The sequence below is a fragment of the Lactuca virosa genome, chromosome 9, assembly GCF_052849685.1.
Source record: "Lactuca virosa cultivar CGN04683 chromosome 9, Lactuca_virosa_CGN04683_v6, whole genome shotgun sequence".
Lineage (NCBI taxonomy): Eukaryota > Viridiplantae > Streptophyta > Magnoliopsida > Asterales > Asteraceae > Lactuca > Lactuca virosa.
Window position 1 is genome coordinate 183,646,997 of NC_136434.1, and position 20,097 is coordinate 183,667,093.

A 20,097-nucleotide genomic window follows, 5' to 3' on the forward strand; every position below is an offset into this window, starting at 1 on the left:
TTTCTTTCAAATCATCTGAATCCGACGCTTTGCCTTTGCCTTTGCTTTTTGCTTTGTCTCTTCCCATTGGTCGGGAAGGTGGTGAAACTGGAACATGTTCATCTTCGTTCAGATCAAAATGAACACGAGCATCTGATGTAGTGTGGTCGGACTCAAATGTTCTGCTGCATTTTGAACCACTGTCGATATGCTCGTCTGATGTTTTGCTACTCAGCCTTTTCCTGTTATCTTTCAAAAAATTCCAAACTTCAAGAAACTTAAAAGCCTTCAGATTTTCTTTTTGATACACTTTCAACGCTTTCTTCAAAATCACTTCATCGCTTTCTCCACTTTTCCATTGACGTTTCATGTTGTTCCACAAGTCATTAAACAACATGACTTCCTTGTTCATCTTCCCCCATTTGGAGTACACTTGATGTTTTGAACGGTATTTTCTACGGTTCATTCCTTTATGGAACCTGTGTAAAACGCGAATCCAAAAACGGTCATGCTTTTGGTCTTTTCCAACTGTCGCATCTTCTGAAATATCGATCCAAGATTGTGCCAACACTAACGCTTCCAAAGGTTCCCAACATCTAGCCTCCGCCTTCTCTTTTTCTTTTAGTTGCTGCTCGAGTGGGCTGAGTTTCTGTAACGAATTCCGGTTCAGAATCAGAAACAACCGTTTCTGGTTGTGTTTGTGTTTGTTGAACAAACTCGGGTTGAGACAAAAAATCAAATGGATTAAAATCCGGGTCGGGTTGTGATAGTGGTGGTGTTTGTGATAGTGGTTGCGCTGGTCGTTGTGGAAAATACGGAAGCATACCGCCGTAGTGGTAAAACGGAGGTGAGAAAATCGGTTGATCAAATGAAGGTATTGGGGTGTTCGTGTTTCTGACTGGTGTTTTTTCTTTGCTAGGCCTTTTGGAAGAAGACATTTTTTCAAAAAAAATTGGATGAAAAGATTGTGTAAATATTTGTTTAAAGTTGGAGTGAAGGTGGTGAAATAGTTAAAATGGTAATATATATATATATATATATATATATATATATATATATATATATGGAGTAATGGTTAAAAAAAAAAAAATTACACGAATCCTTAACCGTCAAACTTTGGGAAAATGACTAGCCAATCACCATTCGCGGTCTTCTATGGCCGCACGAAACCGTGCCCTGGGGGCGGTGTTCTATGGCCACCTGTCACCCTCGCGGTTTGGAACTGCACCCACATCGAAGAGCCTAACATCAAAGGGGAGTGGGGAACACCATAACACCGTATGTATTGGCTTCGCCCATACCCACCACCCCTTTATGGGTTTCTCGTGTAAACAAAATGGAAATCACGTGTTATGGAACAAAAAATAGAAAGGAGAAAGACACGTAAAACTAACTGTAAGACATTCGAGACGCAGGGGAACCATAACGATCAGCACGAATTCATGAATGCTGAATTACTGATAACTGATCATGGGGTTGTTCAATCAACAAATTCCCTCCACCACCGTGTCAACAACCACATTTCTCTGTTAGTTTCCTGATCTTCTTTTACCATTTTCCTATTCCAAGTTTGATCGATTGCCACTGAATGAATCTTCCCTATTGCGGACCTTAATGATGAACTGAATGAATAAGAGCTCAGCAACTTGTGTTCGTGTAATTCCCTTCTCTATTCTGTGAATCTCAACATGTTGAACTGTTTGATTAATTTTCAAATCGCATTAGTAACTTGCTCTTTAGTATCGTACCAGTATATAGCTTCAATTTGAGCTTGAAATGAAAATTAGGGCTATCCTACTATGAAATCAATGTATTCAAGTTTCTCTGCTTCACTCACATTGCTATTTACGTATTCCTCCGTTGTTTCTTACTTCAGGTGTGTTTCATCTTAAATGGCGGCAATTCTGGACAATCAAAGCTTCTCAAGCTCGTTTTCTCTTCAAAACCTGGATACTCATGAACGTAATTCCCCTAAAATCGAGAGGTTTCACAGGTTTCGTATTGAGATGCAGAAGAGAGAATCAAAATCCCCCATGAAAAGTGGCATCAATGGTAAACCTAATGGAAAACCCCTAAACATGGATCGTATCCCAATACCCATGGTTCCTATAACCGAAGCAATGAAGAAGATGACTCAATCTGAAAAACGACCAGTAATTCTTACCAGATTAACACAGATTGTTAATAGAGAGACCACTTCAGCCATTGAAGTTAAAAAACCTTCAATCGAAGGATCAAACATCTTGCCATCAGATGAAAGCTTTAGCTGGGCAAATGAGAATTACAATCCAGTTCAAAGAACATTAGATTTATGTTCTTTCGTTATTTCCCTCCATCTTCGTCTTCTACTCAACAACTCAAAATGGTCATACCCTAGAGGCTTCACAGAAATCAAACAGGTTTAACTTCACTAAACTCATCATTTAAACTTCAAAATCTCCTTTTATCAATCCACTCTTTGTATTCAGAAAACCAGAAGAAAAAAAACCGCATCATGGTTAAGAGAACGTGTGTTGCAACTTGGTCCAACTTTTATAAAGATTGGACAATTATCATCAACAAGATCCGATCTATTTCCACATGAAATCATACACGAACTTGCTAAGTTACAGGTATAAAACTATAAATATAACTTCATCTCTTTTCATATCACATTGACATATTCCATTTTTTTTATGAAATGAAATCATACATTTCAGGACAGAGTTCCTGCCTTTTCATCAACAAAAGCAAAGTGTTTGATTGAGAGAGAATTAGGAGCTCCAGTTGATGAACTGTTCAAGGAGTTTGAAGATCAACCAATTGCAGCTGCTAGCCTAGGTCAGGTAAATTATGTTTCTATTACCTGTAATTTTAATATATGGAGTTTAGATGAAAGTTTTTTTTTTTTTTTCTTAAGGTACATAGGGCTATACTGCATAATGGAGAGAGGGTAGTTGTGAAAGTTCAAAGACCTGGTCTCAAGAAGCTTTTTGAGATTGATTTAAGTGAGTATGCATCTTAAAGAAACTATTATGGTTTTGTGGTTTACATTTTACAATTTTGCCCTTTGTTCTTCCAGGAGTTTTGAAGCTAATTGCAGAGTATTTTCATAGAAATGAAATTCTTTGTGGTCTGACAAAGGACTGGATGAGGATCTATGAAGAATGTGAAAAGTAAGCATCCAATTATGTCTTTTAGTTATATAGAGAGTAAATTACACAAATGGTCCCTCTAGTTTGATGAAAATAGCAGGTTCAGTCGAATTTCGATTTTTCTTGCATGGCGCTTCTTCATGGTTTCATTTTCTTGAAACTTTGGTCCTTCTCACTAACACCCTTGGGAATGAGGCATTAAGCCCTAGTAAAATGACCATTTTACCCTCATTGATTTAGTTTTTGTTTTATGTTTTAAGTATATAAGTAATAAGAATAATAGTTAAGTGAAATATATAACAGTTTAAAAAGACAAAAAACCACAAAAGGAACCACAAGTATGATCCATGTAAGAAAAAGTAAAATTGGACCGAACCTGTTATTTTCACGAAACCACAGGGACCATTTCTGTAATTTACTCTTGTATTTATTTGCAGGATTCTATACCAGGAGATTGATTATGTAAATGAAGCCAAAAATGCTGAAAGATTCCGTCGGGATTTTCGTAATATTAAGTGGGTCCGTGTGCCTGTATGTAAATATTCCTGGAGTCATAGTAAAATGACTATTTTACCCTTGGTTTAGTTTTTATTTGATGTTGTATCTTCATTCATATCTCATGTAGCAAGTTTTCTGGGATTATACTGCAATGAAGGTGCTTACATTGGAGTATGTTCCAGGTTTCAATCACAACTCCATATAATATAATCACTTAGAAATACTTTTAGAAACAAAAAAATAATTTAATTCAAGTTTTACATTTTTTTTAAAATATTGTTGTTATTAAAGTTTAAAAAAGATATGAATTTCTATCATTTAAGTCGCGTCTACAGTTATAATTTCTTTCTACAGGAATTAAGATTAATAATTTAGATGCGATAGATAAAAAGGGTTACAATCGATCTCAAATTTCTTCACGTGTAATTGAAGCATACCTAATTCAGGTTTCAAAAATCTTACCTTTTTTTTATATATCCACCATTTCTCCATCTCTTTTCATTAAAAAAAATAAGAAAAAAAATGGCTATAATATACAGATACTGAAAACGGGTTTCTTTCATGCTGATCCTCATCCTGGAAATCTTGCTATTGATGTTGACGAATCATTAATCTATTACGATTTTGGGATGATGGGCGAGATTAAATCTTTAACAAGAGATAAAATATTCGATCTTTTTTATGCTGCTTACGAAAAAGATGAAAAAAAGGTACATATTTTTTTTAAGGTTAATTACATAAAAGTCCTTACGACTATGTTTGACAGACTAGCTGATAGCTGAAAGCTAACTGCTAGCTTATAAGCTAGTTGACAAAAAATAACGTTTGGTAAAAACTAGCTAATAAGCTAGCTGAAAGATATAAAATGACATAAAAGAAAATTTAGAATGATACGTTTTTTGTAATTAAATAAGGGTATATTTAGGAAATTTTTAAAAAACTCCTAAAAAGCTACTCAAAGTAACTTTTTAAAAAGCTATCTTATCAGCTACTTTTTGGTTTGCCAAACGTAACAATTTAAAAAAGCTCGAAAATAAGCTAGCTTATCAGCTAGTTGAGGCGCGCCAAACACAGCCTATATATCGTTTTTTTAAGAGCAAACCTAAACTTTTTTTTTTTAAGAAACAGTTGCATTTTTCATTTTTTTTTCAATTTGACCCGTACACTAATCCATATTTTAGATTTGGCCATTACATTTTTCCTTTTTTTCAGATTAAACCTCACATTATTATTTTTTTCTAAAAAATCTCTTGCATAGATTGTGTAAAACTGGAAAATTACCGGTAAACCTGCTAAAATGGCCAAATCGGAAAAACTGAAAATTTTAAAGATTATTTTTTTGAAAAAAGGTTTAATTCGGAAAGAACCTAATATTAAGGTCTTTTATATAATCAACCCTTTTTTTTAATAGAAAATTTTAATCTTTTCTATGGTATTGACACTTAAATATCAATAATCATGAAGGTTATGAATAGTTTAATAAATCTGGGAGCGATTCAACCTACTGGAGACATGTTAGCAGTATGTAATTTTTATTTTTCACTTAAAAATGTTTTAATTATCTTAAATTAAACCACTAGGCACTAACCATTTTATTATAGGTGAGGAGATCTGTGAAGTATTTTATGGAAAATTCAATAAATCAAATGCCAAATAAGCACACGAATTTAGCTGCTATAAGTGAGGTAAGCATTTTATAAAAAAATTTGGAAATATATGATATGATTGATGAAAATGTTGTTAATTTGTTTGCAGGATTTATTTGCTATAGCAACAGATCAACCTTTTAGATTTCCAGCCACCTTCATCTTTGTAATGAGGGCATTTTCAACCCTTGAAGGTTGAATCTTTAACCTATTTATACCCCTCATCAAACTATTTATAAACTAAAGTGGCTATAACGTTGTGTAACTTTCAGGAATTGGTTATACACTTGATCCAAAATTTTCTTTCATCAAGATTGCTGCACCTTATGCACAGGTTATTTAAGAATTAAGATTATCTTAATTCTTAAGTGTTATTTCTAGAGCTATTTTTTATAATGAAGATGAGAACATTAACGTCTTTTTGCCAAATTAAATACAGGAATTGTTGTACCTCAAACAAACACAACACACTGGAACACAACTTCTCCAAGAAATACAAAAACAAGCTGATAATGTAAGACATGATTTTACACCATACTTTTTCTTCCTTTTTTTTTTATTAATAATTAATTCCCCACTAAACTTACCTTTTATTTTTATAAATTTGGAACAATTTATAAATTTATCGAATATAACAAACACTTTCAGGCAAGATCATACACCATGTCAATGCCTTACAGAGTCCAACACATTGAAGACTTCATCAAACAAATTGAAACCGGAGACCTTAAACTTCATGTCAGAGTCCTAGAGGTAATTTTACCATTTTACACTTTTTAAATTTTCTCCATAATTTAATCTTTTTCTTATTTGCATATATATCAGTCTGAAAGAGCAGCTCAAAAGGCAACAATATTGCAAATGGCTACCATGTATACAGCTATCTGGTGTATGCTTATTAATCTTGGTGTTATATTAACCATTCATGGAAACCTATTTTTAGCAAATGGATCATTTATTAGTTCAGGTGTGTCATTGTCATATTTTCTATTATTTTCTCAAAAAAAAAATCAATTTAGTTACTGAAAATCTTTTTTTCGTTTTTCTACATGCAGGTTTTCTTCTAGTGTTATTTCTTATGTCTATGCATAGGGTAAAAATGCTTGATAATTTCAAAAATATGATTTAACCATTGTTACAATAAGGTAAAAAAAATCTTATTTTTCTGTATAAGTACATTGCTATTTTTACCTACCTCCATGATTTGTATCTTCAAGGTGGCAAGCTCAAAGCTTTTTAATACCCCGAAGTTTGTTTGACCTGAATAAAGTCAAATAGTCAACAAAAAAAAGTCAAACCAAACGGTTTGTTTTAATGTTTTCTATTAACATTACAAAAGAAAGACTGATATGGCTTACCTCAATCCCAAGGCTTTTCATTTACAAAACTACCCCTTTCTCTGTTTCCCTTTCTGGGGTTTTTGATCTTTGAAAGTCAACAAGTCAAAACACAAAGTCAACACAAAGAAACCCTTTTTAGTCATTTTATCACATTCCCATTTGGCTTCTTTCGGGTTCTTGATCTTTAGAAGTCAACAAGTCAAAACGTGAAGATAACACGAAACCCTTTTTGGTCATTTCACGACTCAATTCCTTAGCTTTCTCCAAATCCCCAATCTTGTAACAACACTCCACAAGAGCATTATACAGAAAGCTATTTACCAAAACGCCCTTCTCCACCATTTCATTTAACAACCCACACGCTGTATCTAAATCTTTAAACTTGCATAAACCAATGATCATTGTACCATTTGTGACATCATCCGGACTCAAACTTTTTTCCTTAATTTCATCAAACAAATCTTTGGCTCTCTCTTTGTCACCAATCTTAAAAAAACCCTTCAATAAAACATTATAAGTATGAATACTTGAAGAAAACCTGGTACCTTCTAGAAGCTTCCAAGCTTCTAGAACTTTTCCTTTCTTACACAAACTCAATACAACCGAGTTGCATAACGAAACATCAAGAACAAAACCCTTGTTCTTAAACTCAACCAAAACCCTAGAAACCGCTTCTAATTTTCCATATTTTATAAGTCCATCAAGAAAGATTTTATACGTATAAATTTCCGAAAAAACCTTTTTAGAAAGCATACATCTAAATATCGAAAACGTGTCGATTAAATCACCATTTTTGCAATTTTCCTCCATTAAAACTTTATAAGTTTCAATATTTGGGACTAACCCATGACCTATCATCGTGTAGAAATACTTATTAGCAATCTTTAATTCACTTAAATTGCAATACCCTTTAATAAAAGCTCCAAAAATACACGCATTTGGCTCTAAATCATTCTCAATCATTTCATCCATTAAAGATCTTGCTTCCACCATTTTCTTTTCTCTACAAAGACTCCCAATAACACTCGCGTAACAAAACACATTCGGTTTTTTCCCTTCTTCCTTCATCGCCTCAAAAACCCTAATCGTATTTTCATAATCATTTTCTTTCGATACATAACTTAAAAGAACCTCATACACCATGTCATCAATTTCAAGATTCTTCGCATCTTTCAAAAGCGTGTATGCCTTTTCAAGATCCCGAATGTGACACAATCCGATAATCAAAACCCCGTAAATTCTCGCATTTGGTTCCAAATCTACCCTTTTCATCTCCTCAAAAACCCTAAAAGCATCAACCATTTGTCTCTCTTTACAATACCCTTCAATCAACAAACTAAAAGTTCTAAAATCCGGTTTCACGCCCTTTTTATTCATCTCGTTCACTACTTCATTTGCTTTTTCCATCATATGCCCCTTGCATAAACCGTGAAGAATCGTATTATAAACAACCAAATTTGGGCCCACACAACTACCAATCATCTTATCTTTAACCCTCAATGCGGAGTCCACATCACCATTTGACATAAACCCATTGACCAAAGCATTATACATCACAAAATCCGGATCTAAACCCATGTCACTCATCTCTTTCAATATCATTTTTGCATCTTCAAATCTCTTCTTTCTGCAATATCCATGGAGTAACGTATTATATATGAACACGTTAGGTACTAATCCCTTATTAATCATATTTTTCTTGATTTCAATCGCTTCATTAATCCTCCCGGATTTACATAAACCATGAATGATCACATTATATGTGACTAAATTAGGGTTACACCCTTTCTCCCCCATTTCAAGAAAAACCTTTTTTGCATTCTCAACATTTCCCACCATACAATGAGCTTTGATCATGTTAGTATACACATAAACATCTAAAGAACCGATTTTTTTCAATACAACTTCACAAACTTTCCAGAAAAGTTCTAGCTTCTTGACATTAATCAAGTCTTTTAGAAACGAACTGAAAAACAGAGGACTAGGGACAAATTTGTCATTTCGTAACAGGATCTCACCAGCTTCATCTAGTAAACCCTTTACCCTAAACCTATCCACAATCACTTCAAAAACCTTGGGATTTAAATTAGAATGCAAATCGAATTTCTCATTATAACAACTTACGAAAGAATCCCAAATCGTGATCGGAGATAAGCCCGTCGTAATCATTGCGTCAATTACAAGACTAACGCATCCATACAAGTTAGAGTTGCATAAAGTAATGGCGAAAAGCGTCGTCGTTTTGGAATTTGATTGAATGCTCGCCTGGTTTTCTCGAAGTAGAAGTTGGATGACGTGTGGGTTTAGTTTTCCGGGCACGTGTGAAACAGGTAGAGTGGATTCCCAGTTGTCTGATTGAAGAATGGATTTGATTTCAGTGAGTAAGCGATGATTCTGCTTGGTGGAAGTGGAAATGAGTGTAGAAGATGAAGATATGGATCTTTTGATGGCATTTTGATGAACACTCGACGAATATTTGGGGTTTTTCAGAAGGATTTTCCGCATTATGGTTGTGTATATATGAACTGATGATTATTGGTTGGGTGAATTGAAAGCGATAGCGTTCAATCGTAAGTTGAATAGAAAAAATTTACAGATTCCCATGGTCTTTAGCTCTGAGTGAATGGAAAATTGACATTGAATTAGGGCAATTGTTCATGGAGATTTGGGGGTGTTGGGAACGACGGCGGAAGTGCTGCAATGTCACTCATTGAGACTGAGTTTCCGGTTCACTTTGGGCTTGGCCCATGGGCTAACGGTGTTATTTCTATAAACATAGTTTTTAGAAACTTGCTTTTTTACATATTTTTCTAGAGTATTAAATACAAAGTTCTAATTTATTCTTTTAGTATGAATTATGTAATTTGATTATATAAACATAGTTTTTTATATAATTCGTCATTTTTTATGATATTTTATTACTTTTTATATATTCCTCATGTTATATTTTTCGAACTAACACTGATCTCTACTATAATGTCATACAAGCCCTAGTTATATATAATTGTTGCCAGTTTAGATTAATTAAGTTTTTGTCCTTATATTATCAAATATTTGTAGAAATGGTCCTATTTAACTGGAAAATTATAGAAATGGTCTGCGTATCATAAAATAGAGAAATGACCTTGTCTAATAAGGAATTTACATAAATAGTCATTACCTAATAGCAATTATAGATGTTTCACAAAATTACAAAAACGGTCTATATGTTTCAGAAAACTACATGAATGATCCCTACTCGATTTAATGAAATGGTCCATATGTCTCATAAAATTACAGAAATTGCCACTTTTTAATAGCGAATTTACCGACATGGTTCCATGTTTCACAAAAAATTATAGAAAGATCGTTACATAAATATGTCAAAAAATGTGATCAATAAATTCCTCGCAACATACGGCCATCCTACCAGTTTAATTACATGAGTTAGTAAAATATAAAATATGGTTGCATAGGCATGCATTTTACTCTTTTCTATCGGTTACTTTGGTAAATTGAAGTCTTTAACATTTTTGTTAGGAATATATAGATGTAAGATTTAAGTTCAAAATCTTTGCAGTATAGTGAACAGGTGAACAACTCATACACATTATGTTATAATAATATTTTGTTATTATGTAGTTATAAAAGGAAAATATAAAAAGGCAGCTTGAAATTAGTTGGCCATTTACAAGATCCATGAAATCCAACGAAAAGTTTTGTAGGAAACACTTTAAAAGGAATTGAAGTTTTTATATTCATGGATAACTTTTAAGAGCTATTTAATTGTATTTTACTTTTTTATCTTCTGTATAATTACTTATTGATAACTTTGATCGTATTTTCTTTGTCTTGTTTTTCTTTTTGTCATATATTCTAAAATTTTAAATTAACAATTCATTTTCCCTCTATTATTTATCAAATCAAATATTTTAAACAAAACAATAAAAGCAATATATAATCACAAATTATAGCATTTTGAATTATTTTATTAATTGAAGTCTTATAATAGTTCTTGTTGAAACTAAATAGATGTATTAAAAAGGATACTTCAAGATGCTTCGACTTGAAGTATACGGTTGGTGAACAATAATACTCCAACCATCATTATGTTCATTAATAAACTAGTTTAAGACATTGTGTGTACCACTATGCCTAATCAATTAATTTGTTTTACTATTATATCATATATAGTCAGGCCCGATCCTGATATTTCGAAGGCCTTGTGCAAAAACTAAAATGATGCCTCACAAAAATTTCTTGTAAATATTATTAACTACATTTGCTACCACTAATTCAAAACATAAAGTTGCTAAAAAACATCTCATAAATTCACTACTACAAAATAATGTCTTCATCACTCATTGGTAATCAAATAAAACTGTAAAACTGTTATAAACAACTTTTCAACAAAAAAAAAAAAAAACAACGCATTACTATTTTCTAAACATTGACCTTCTAGCATTTTTAGAAGAAAATTCATCTATGAGACTTTCATAATCAATATTCTCAAGAAACTCGTTCTCAATCGAAATCAATGTCAAAGCGTTTAATCTCTCTTGAGACATGGTCGAGCGTAAATAAGATTTTAAAAGCTTTAGTTATGAAAAACTTCTTTCCGCTGATGCAACTGTAATAGGAACAGTCAACAATATTCTGTATGCTAGACAAGAAACTGGATAAGTGTTCATCATTTTTAGGAAATTTAGTATTCCGTTAGGTGTATTGTGTTCAACCGGTAAATGTTTTTGTAACAACTCCAGTTTGTTGAATAAATCATCAACATTAATGTCTGAGATATGACCATTTTGCAGCCTCTTTTCCAGATTTTTGCAACATGACTTTAACTCGCTAGTATTCATTGACTTCAACTTTTCTGTTGTGAATAAGAAACCAAAAATGTCTTCATATTGTTTGTATTGTTCAAACCTTCGCCCCAATGAACCAATAGCTTGATCAACTATGTACACAAAATATTGAATCCTAAATGACTCTTGAGGTGAAAGTTCATGTACCGGCTCTGATGACCCAATGTCATTCTCATCAAAATGTCTTTTTTTTTTAACAATTTTCTTTTATTATTTTTCTCAACAAACACTGGATAAATTTCCAAATCAGAAGCTATAGCTCTCGCATAATCCAAAGCCTTCCCAAACCCATTCTCTCGATAGTCTTTAAAAAACTCAATAAGTGCTCCCACACTACTCATTGCCTCATCAATATGGATAGTCTCAGACTGAAGTTGTTTGCTCAGGTTATTTACTTTAGCCAATATATGATACCATATAACCATACCTGTTATAAAGTCAAATCTGCCAAGTTCATACTCTGCTAGACAAGTAGCTTCACTTATGATCTTTATGTCTGTCTCTTCTTCAACAAGTTTATGCAGAGCTTTTACTATTTCAGGAGCTTGAGTAACTATTGCTTTCACACTTTCAATCCTACTTTCCCACCTTGTAGTTGACAATGATTTTAAAGTGAGACTTTGTTTCGGTAATTAAAACACATCGGAGGCCAAATGTTAAAACGCATCTAAAATTGGAACCAAAAGTTATCGGGCTAATTTTATTTATTGATAAAACATAAAAATAGATTTTACAAAAATACCAATACTATAACTATAAATTATCCTAAAAACTGGAGGCCCCCTAAAATCGGAGGCATGGTGCGACCGCACCGCCGGCACCATCCCAGGGCCGCCACTGTATATAGTTGTTAAAAGTCGATAACCTGCAAACTTTATTTCATGTATGTAAGTACATAATACACTTGTATTTGTGTGAGTACACATAACATTTTGATTTCAGAATTTGGGGTCAAGATTATATTTTGGGATGGTTTGAGAAGGTTTCTTTTATTATGGTGATTAATTGGTAAATCATTGAGGATAAAATCAAAGTGGGTTGATAATAAATCCGGATAACCATGTAGTTCATTTTCATTAAAGTGTATTTGACCTTATGTCTTGCAAAAGACAAATAATTCCACAGGATCATCCAAAACTACACTTTTTTTAACGATAATCAAATACATTATCTATTATCAGAATGTTATTTAAAAGATAACCAAAATAAAATATATATATATATATATATATATATATATATATATATATATATATATATATATATATATATATATATATATATGTTCAGGTTCATTTGAGACCATGCTAATTTTGTGAGACCGTGAGACCAAATCTAAAAATAATTTTAAAATGCAAAATAAAAGAAAAAATTTGAAATTTTTTTTTTTAATTATTATTTTCATCACTTTAATCACCTAACAAAAAAAATTACCGTTTTTTTTAAATACGTGAAATATTCTAATAAAATATTACACTGTAAATATTCTAATGTAATTCTTAGAATGTTAGAATATTCTACTAGATTTGTCAAATATGTAAAATATTCTAATATTCTACTAGAATATGTAAAAAATAATTTATTTATTTTTATTTTTTTTAATTTTTTTGGTATTTTTTTAATTTTTTTTTGAAAATATAAATGACGAAAATAATATTTGAAAAAAAAATTTCGAAAATTTTCAATTATTTTGCATTTTAAAAATGTTTTTTTTTTATCAAAATGAGTGGCTAGGATTGCGTCTCACGGTCTCACAAAATTAGGTCGTCTCACATGAACCGAACCCTATATATATATATATATATATATATATATATATATATATATATATATATATATATATATATATATATATATACTCACCAGGTTTTCCAACCTGACCCACTCAGTTTCTTTGTATTACAGGTATCGATACGAAAGTATGTTTGGATCTGATGAGAGATAAAATAAAATATAGATCATTAGATATTGTAAGGCCGCCAATGATTATGTTTATGCTTATGTTCATTGTATCAGTTATGACATCCCAAAGTTTCTAATAATCAGTAAAAAACATTTCTTCGGGAATACTTTTTATGGGACAATTTCCGCATTTATAAATAAACTCTGTTTTAAAATAAGCATAAACAAAAATGTCTTTCCAAACCATAAAAAAGGATGTCACATAATGTATGGAGGTTGGGTAGTAGTTAGGTTAAAGAACATAATGAAAAATCTATATGTTGAAGAATCATTATGTAATGATGTTTTCTAATAACATGTGATCCTATAGTGTCATCATGACACCCACAACGATATATAAGAGGAACATAGAGAGTTTGAAGTGGTCATTGGGTAATTTTCAAAAAAATCTCAATATTTTGATCAAACTAACGAAAAAGGACAGGATACTGGCTAAAAAGGGTTTTTTCGAAGTTTTAGCCGGTATTTTATGTTTTTTTGTAAACAAAACTTAGTTTGAGACTTTTTTCATAAATTTGACTTAAATATTAGGACTTTTCTGATAATTCATTATATAAATACCTTAAAATCTAACATTTAATTATATAATAAATCACACAAAATTGTCAAATTATAATAACACATAATGGACTTAAATTTCCACAAGAACAGATTAAAATGTCACAAATTAGAAATTAATTCGAATAAATAATGTCTAGTTTCTATTACAAGAGAAGCAAGTAAACCTTAAGAATTTGTGTTTTAAAGATAGCTATGTAGTATCCAAAACGCCTGAAAATGCTTGTTGATGAAAATGTATTTTGAGTTACATACATTGTTTTAAGGGTGACCATATTAACCGAAAAGCCGAATCAAAACCGAATTATCCGATATAATCGAACCATTACTAAAAAAGATTGTGTGATTTCTAACTTGTATTAATCAAAAACATATGGCTCGGTTATGGTTTTCATGTGAAACAGAAACATTACCAACTGAACCGAACTAATAGCTTTAATATTAATATAAAATTATAATTATAAATATATCATATAAGGAATGAAGAATTTTCGAGCTTTTTTTTATTAAAAAAAGTTTAAAGCTCCCAACAGCTTCATACTGAACACGTCTTATGTATGTAATCTTTCTTTTACTGGTAAATTAAAATCATGCATACATAAAATATGATTGTGACCCTCTCTACTCTCCCTAATTCTTTAATCAATAATCTATAATGTATATCAATTATTAATCTATATTGTATATCGATTATTGAGTATTAATTGGAAAACAGAGAATGGTATTAAATGAGAACTTTAAAACAAATAACATTATAAAGTCAACTTTATGTTTTTCGTCTTTATAGCAATGTCCTTTCTTGTTTTCACTTTTTATAGCAACATACTTCCTATTTTTTTCTTTAAATTTGAACAATTATGGTTAACCAATATTAACACATAACTAAATATGAATTAATCAACTAAATCGATATATTTTTTTGGAACGGCGGATAAAACCTCCACCACCTCCGAAATACCATAGCCCTATTGAAAGAGAAAAGACTACCAATCCCCAATCCTCCTTCATCCCTGAAAGCTATAACTCTTTCCCATCTAACCCAATGCATACGATGTTCATCCCCGTATGCACCCCAAAAGAATCTCGCCCTCATTCCTTCTAAAGCCTTCAAAACCGAAAGAGGAGTAACGGACATCAAGTAACTCCCTAACGAACCCAACACATACTTCACCAACGTAAGCCGACCTCCAAATGAAAGACACTTAGCCTTCCAATTCGAAAGCTTAGACCAAAAACTATCAATCACAGAAACCCAAGAAGAAGTTCGAGTCATAGCCTGACCCACTAGGATACAAAGATGGGAAAACGGGAGAGTAGAAGCTGCACAACCAATCTTATTTGCCACAACGAGAAATTGGGAAAAAGGAATTCTCACACCAATCAACTAAATTGATATTAATTGATACCCAATGCTACTATTGCTACTGCATAGGGTTTAACCGATATGTTTGGTTACAGTTCAGTTTTGACCGATAACAGTACCAAATCGATTCACACTTACCACACATTATTTGTTAAGAATCTCTTTACAAAGGCTATGAAATGTTGAACTTTGAGAGAATAGATGTGTAGTATTCACCGGACGAGTTTATTATCTAAGACATTAAACACTTAAGAGAACTTTGTGACTGAGAGGCAAAAAAGAACCAATGAACCGATTTCAATCTAAATGTATAGGTAGCGAGCCAATGAAGTTGTTGTGAAAGAATGTTGGATTCATAGTGTTTTTATCATCTTTTGTTCAATAAATTTCAAAACTACATTATTTGGTAAATAAGTTTTGTAATTACCATTTTTGGTTAAAAACTCAAACATAATTACTTATTTGATCCATCCGAGAAAAATATATACATGTTGGTTCCAATTTCAACATGTAAACACATTTTAAAGGGTTGGTTTTGTATTAAACGAAATTGAAAAATGAAGTTGAAAAGTAAACAATCCTTCTAAAATAAAAAACGGCGTCAGAGGCCGTTTACTTTAAACCATGTCTGCTGACGTACGTGGAATATGACCCACAAAAAGCCAGCTGTGTTTTCCCTAAAAAGTTAGGTATTGGGTTCTTCACTTCTTCAAAAATCCCCCAAAACCTTTCAATCAAATCAAATCGATTTCGAATCGAGCTTAATCCCCAAGCACACACACACCAATCTCTCTGCTCAAATCATGGCGGTAAGTTTCAATCTCTCAATCTTTTCATTTAGTAAAGATTTGAATGTATAACTCGCATCTATAATCTATTGCCAGTGGACTTTGTTAGATTCGTTCGTTTTGAACTTTTGATTTTGCAACTCGCGATTGCTGCGTGTTGTTTCTGTGTAATTTAGAGGACGCTGTTTTTGATCGAATTTGTTCTCGTTTCCAAATGATTTACACTTCGGTCGATTAGAAAGTGAAATCGATTAGGCGTGTAGGATAGGATGTATCAGTTTTCAATAGATTCATTTGGCGTATTCTATTTGGAATTACTCGCCGATTTTCACTTGTACATTTGATGTGGATTTCGTAGAAAATGTTTTCTCTTGATTACGTACAAGTATCATTAATGCAAAAGTGTTTTGGTATTAAGAATTTTGCGAAAGATGTTCCTAACTTCGCTTTTGGTAAGTGTTAGGTTTGACATAAAAAGTCAAAATCCAACCTATCTATTAATTTGAAGCATGCTCTTCTTTGTTAGGCTGTTATTGTATGACTCATTTTGGTTCTTTTCAAAGAACATAAACATATAGAAACAATCTCAAGAGCTAGAGTTGTCATCATCATCTCAACAACATAAGATGGAAACTTTAGGATCTTTTGATAAGTTTTTTTTTATTGATTTTGGATCAGATAATTAATTTGACATAATAGCTAACAAGGTAAAGGTTGAATTGAATATGTAGGAAAAAGGTCCACCATTGCCAAAGTTTGGTGACTGGGACGTGAATGACCCTGCATCAGCTGAGGGCTTTACAGTCATTTTCAACAAGGCTAGGAATGAGAAAAAGACAGGTGGCACATCCGACTCACCACCTAAAAATGACTCCACATATAACAAATCTGGGACAGCTACTCTTGGGAAACCTCAATCTGTAAGCAAGCGTCTTTATGCATCTTATCAAGAAATGGAATTCTTCATTCCATTCCCCTGTTTATTCCATTCCATTCCATTGTATGTAGTTATTTACACATAACATAATACTTTTATTTTGCAGAAAAAGTGGTTTTGTTGCATGGCATGAAAAGTGATGATGATGATGATGAGAGACTACTTGTATCTTATTGCTTCTCCAACCTTGAATTCTTTCTGATTATTATTATTATTATTATGCTTTCATTTTTTATTTTCATGATAATGTAAAACTAAAACCTTCAAAACAAACAAAACTATATATGTTCATGTTGTGAACTTGTGATTGCCTTTATTAACTATCTCTTTCCTTTTTTTCTTTAATTTCACACTTTCAAATTCATTTATTTTTTAACAAACAAATAATTATTCTCCAACTTGGAATTTTTTTTTACAATACAATAATAATTCTCAAAATTGTTTTAATTACTAAACTCTTGAAGTTCTGAGTTTTCTTTCAAATAAATGTCGAAGAAGATAAACTTGAAGAATGCTTGCTCCTATCAGAGCTGCTGATTCAATTATAGCCTTGTGAACTGCTCTTTTACTCATTCCTTCATTTACTGCATTCAAATTTAAATAATAAAATCACCATTTTTTTTAATGTTTTTATCAGAAAAAAAATCGATAGCAACAAAAAAAAATTATAATTAGAAAGTGATACCTATTGCCTGACGATCGGTTTCAGCTTCTAACCAATGTTGCTCGAATTGAATATTGTAAAGGGCTTCCTCTAGTCTTGATATTTGTTCAAATAAGGGAGTAAAATGCTCTGAAAATAAATTATAGGAGTAACAAACAAAAGTAAATATAAATTGAATTATGAAAGAATTGATTTCAAAAAATTTAATGGGTGATGAGTGATTACCATCTTTGGCATGTTGATCATGGTATGCAAGATGGGAAACATGAACATCAAAGTCTATGGTTTCATGATGTGGTGATTTGTTTGTAAAGCAAAATCGATATACGCCTTTTCTTGGAGCCAAAAACTCGTATTTTTCACTAGTTCTGTCTAGTAGTTCGTGTATATGTTCATCTCCAGGACCTTTTATCTGTATTTTAACAGTAAATTAAAACATAAAAGACACCGTTAAAACATAAAAAAAAACACCATTTTAACCATTTTTCAAATAAATATATATTTTTTACAATCAAAACCACAAGGTCGACTTAAATTTTCAGTTTTGTCTATTTATTTGTTTTTTTTTTCTGAAAAAAGTTATCAAATGTTCTGTCTTTTTCTTTTGAAATTTATGCAAAAAAAAGTCTCTTTATTTTGATTTTTTCTTATAAAGTCCTAAATCTTTTTTTAACAGAAATGTCTCGTTTATTTAACATTTTGCTTAAATTTTTTATTTTAATAGAAAATGACAGATTATGTGATTTTTTCGAAATAATTAGACTTTTAAGTTAAAAAAAAGTTTAGAACTTTATCAAAAAATTTCTCAAAATAATGAGACTTTTCTGCATCAAATCATTTTTCTTTTATGCAAATAACATCTTATGTTTATTTATAAACCAGGTAAATAATCTAAAAATATTAAAATGGTATGTCTTGTCTTTTATACAATTAAGACCCATAATGTAAATTACTTGCTTATCAACATGAATTTGAGAAGTACTATGATTGAACCTAACATAAGCACAAAAACATGAATAGGACAACGAAGAATGTTAGTTTTTTTTTTTAATGAAAATTTCATAAACCAGGCAAACTGTACAAAACATAAGCTATAAAGTTTCAAAACGACAAGATGAAGGAACACTAAACATATATGCGATGATGTAATAAGAAAAGAAAGGAATGTTTTATAAATAAAATTACCACAAGATCAACACCATCCTCTGCAAAATGCCACATCGTTTCTGACTTAATTACAACAAACGCCACATGAACATTATCGCCTTCGTATTCAACGTTGTGAGACAGACACTCGTCTCTGTCAATCACGAATCTAATCCCGACAACCTCGTTGATCAATAACATCGACCAAACAACAGCAATCGTTAAAATTCTCTTGCATCTCATTGCTTCAAACTTAGATATGTATTACGATGATTGAATAAATTCAAACAACAATGAGAAATGAGAAGAAGAATCGATGAATCGAAGTGTAGAAACGAAGAATCGTGATGAACGGAGAGATCTAATTTAGGATCGAGAGCTTACCGTTGTTTTTAAGGAAAGGCAGTGTAGTACTTGCGGAGAACTCGACCATGTCGTTTTTAAAAGTTATGTTTGCTCAAGAAACCTTGCACTTTCATGTATTTATAATTTGCACCCTTGGAACCTATTGGGTTGTGAAGAGTGATGTATGATACGAATACGATGGTCGTTAAAAAACTTCTCTAATTTGGCCATTGATAGTTATTCTGATGTGTGAACCAACCACCAAGGTATTTTACTTTTCTTTGGGCTAAGTACTTGCCAACCCATTCACATGGAAGAGGTGGCGTTGTTCTTTGACAATGGTTTGCGCAGGCGATTGAGGACATTGTGGTTTGTAGTGGTCATTTCTTTGACGACATACAATGGTGAATTACTTCCCTACCCATTAGGTTTGGTGGTTTGAGTTTATACTCGGTAGTAGAGGCTACCTCTTATGCTTTTGTTGTCTCAAATGCCCAATCTTGGGTATTGCAAGACAACATCTTACTGGATAGCGACATATATGGTATGATTTCTGATTATGTTTGTGCCTTGACTTCTCTTCGTAACAAGCTTTCGGATATGCTCGTTGGGTTTGGCCAACATATGTCTCTCGTAGAGTATCCTACTATCCTCAAATATCGACTCATGATCCCAATATTCCCAGCTGACGAGATATGACCGGTGTTATGTCTTTATTTTCAACCTAAAAAATTTTATTTTTATTTATTAATATATTCAATTACATCAGAGTATAATGTGGAAACATGATTGTGAATACGCGTATGTACAATCGAACATTTTCCTTCTCACGAATCAATGGAGTGCCTGAAAAACATTTGTAACAAATGGGTAAGCGTTAGGCTTATTGA

The 20,097-nt window shown here is 32.0% G+C and overlaps 3 protein-coding genes and 1 pseudogene across 5 annotated transcripts; 2 read left to right on the forward strand and 2 right to left on the reverse strand.

Annotated features, from left to right (window-relative positions):
* The first annotated feature begins 1,292 nt into the window (after positions 1-1,292).
* Positions 1,293-6,403, forward strand: LOC145136037 (protein ACTIVITY OF BC1 COMPLEX KINASE 7, chloroplastic-like). 2 transcript variants are annotated; one of them, XM_079070237.1, is made up of 18 exons: positions 1,293-1,635; positions 1,856-2,378; positions 2,448-2,591; positions 2,679-2,804; positions 2,879-2,966; positions 3,041-3,134; positions 3,551-3,644; positions 3,739-3,793; positions 3,966-4,057; positions 4,151-4,321; positions 5,076-5,132; positions 5,213-5,296; positions 5,367-5,451; positions 5,530-5,591; positions 5,697-5,771; positions 5,906-6,010; positions 6,083-6,224; positions 6,313-6,403. In XM_079070237.1, the coding sequence occupies exons 2-18, from the start codon at positions 1,872-1,874 to the stop codon at positions 6,384-6,386; spliced, it is 2,055 nt and encodes a 684-aa protein (XP_078926363.1). In that variant the 5' UTR covers positions 1,293-1,635; positions 1,856-1,871; the 3' UTR covers positions 6,387-6,403. The 2 variants fall into 2 exon arrangements, with proteins under 2 accessions (XP_078926363.1, XP_078926364.1); XM_079070238.1 differs by having other exon boundaries at positions 3,551-3,632.
* On the reverse strand, positions 6,347-9,332 carry LOC145136036 (uncharacterized). The gene is made up of 2 exons (XM_079070236.1): positions 6,616-9,332; positions 6,347-6,517 (listed from the first exon to the last, which is right to left on the reverse strand). The coding sequence occupies exon 1, from the start codon at positions 9,100-9,102 to the stop codon at positions 6,745-6,747; it is 2,358 nt and encodes a 785-aa protein (XP_078926362.1). The 5' UTR covers positions 9,103-9,332; the 3' UTR covers positions 6,347-6,517; positions 6,616-6,744.
* A 7,508-nt stretch (positions 9,333-16,840) lies between these two features.
* On the forward strand, positions 16,841-17,352 carry LOC145141015 (protein NOI4-like; annotated as a pseudogene). The gene is made up of 2 exons (XR_013722396.1): positions 16,841-17,035; positions 17,159-17,352. The product of XR_013722396.1 is annotated as a protein NOI4-like (transcript).
* A 29-nt stretch (positions 17,353-17,381) lies between these two features.
* On the reverse strand, positions 17,382-19,286 carry LOC145141014 (transmembrane emp24 domain-containing protein p24beta2-like). The gene is made up of 4 exons (XM_079074376.1): positions 18,902-19,286; positions 17,942-18,128; positions 17,738-17,845; positions 17,382-17,636 (listed from the first exon to the last, which is right to left on the reverse strand). The coding sequence occupies exons 1-4, from the start codon at positions 19,103-19,105 to the stop codon at positions 17,503-17,505; spliced, it is 633 nt and encodes a 210-aa protein (XP_078930502.1). The 5' UTR covers positions 19,106-19,286; the 3' UTR covers positions 17,382-17,502.
* Between the last annotated feature and the right edge of the window lie 811 nt (positions 19,287-20,097).

Bases quoted from the DNA above. Each gene is read 5' to 3' on its own strand.
- LOC145136037 (XM_079070237.1), top strand. From the start codon at position 1,872: ATGGCGGCAATTCTGGACAATCAAAGCTTCTCAAGCTCGTTTTCTCTT. The intron at 4,322-5,075 runs GTACATATTTTT...ATAATCATGAAG, and splicing joins ACGAAAAAGATGAAAAAAAG to GTTATGAATAGTTTAATAAA. The intron at 5,133-5,212 runs GTATGTAATTTT...ATTTTATTATAG, and splicing joins CTACTGGAGACATGTTAGCA to GTGAGGAGATCTGTGAAGTA.
- LOC145136036 (XM_079070236.1), bottom strand. From the start codon at position 9,102: ATGCGGAAAATCCTTCTGAAAAACCCCAAATATTCGTCGAGTGTTCAT.
- LOC145141014 (XM_079074376.1), bottom strand. From the start codon at position 19,105: ATGAGATGCAAGAGAATTTTAACGATTGCTGTTGTTTGGTCGATGTTA. The intron at 18,129-18,901 runs GTAATTTTATTT...GTTAAAATACAG, and splicing joins AGGATGGTGTTGATCTTGTG to ATAAAAGGTCCTGGAGATGA. The intron at 17,846-17,941 runs GTAATCACTCAT...ATTTATTTTCAG, and splicing joins TGATCAACATGCCAAAGATG to AGCATTTTACTCCCTTATTT.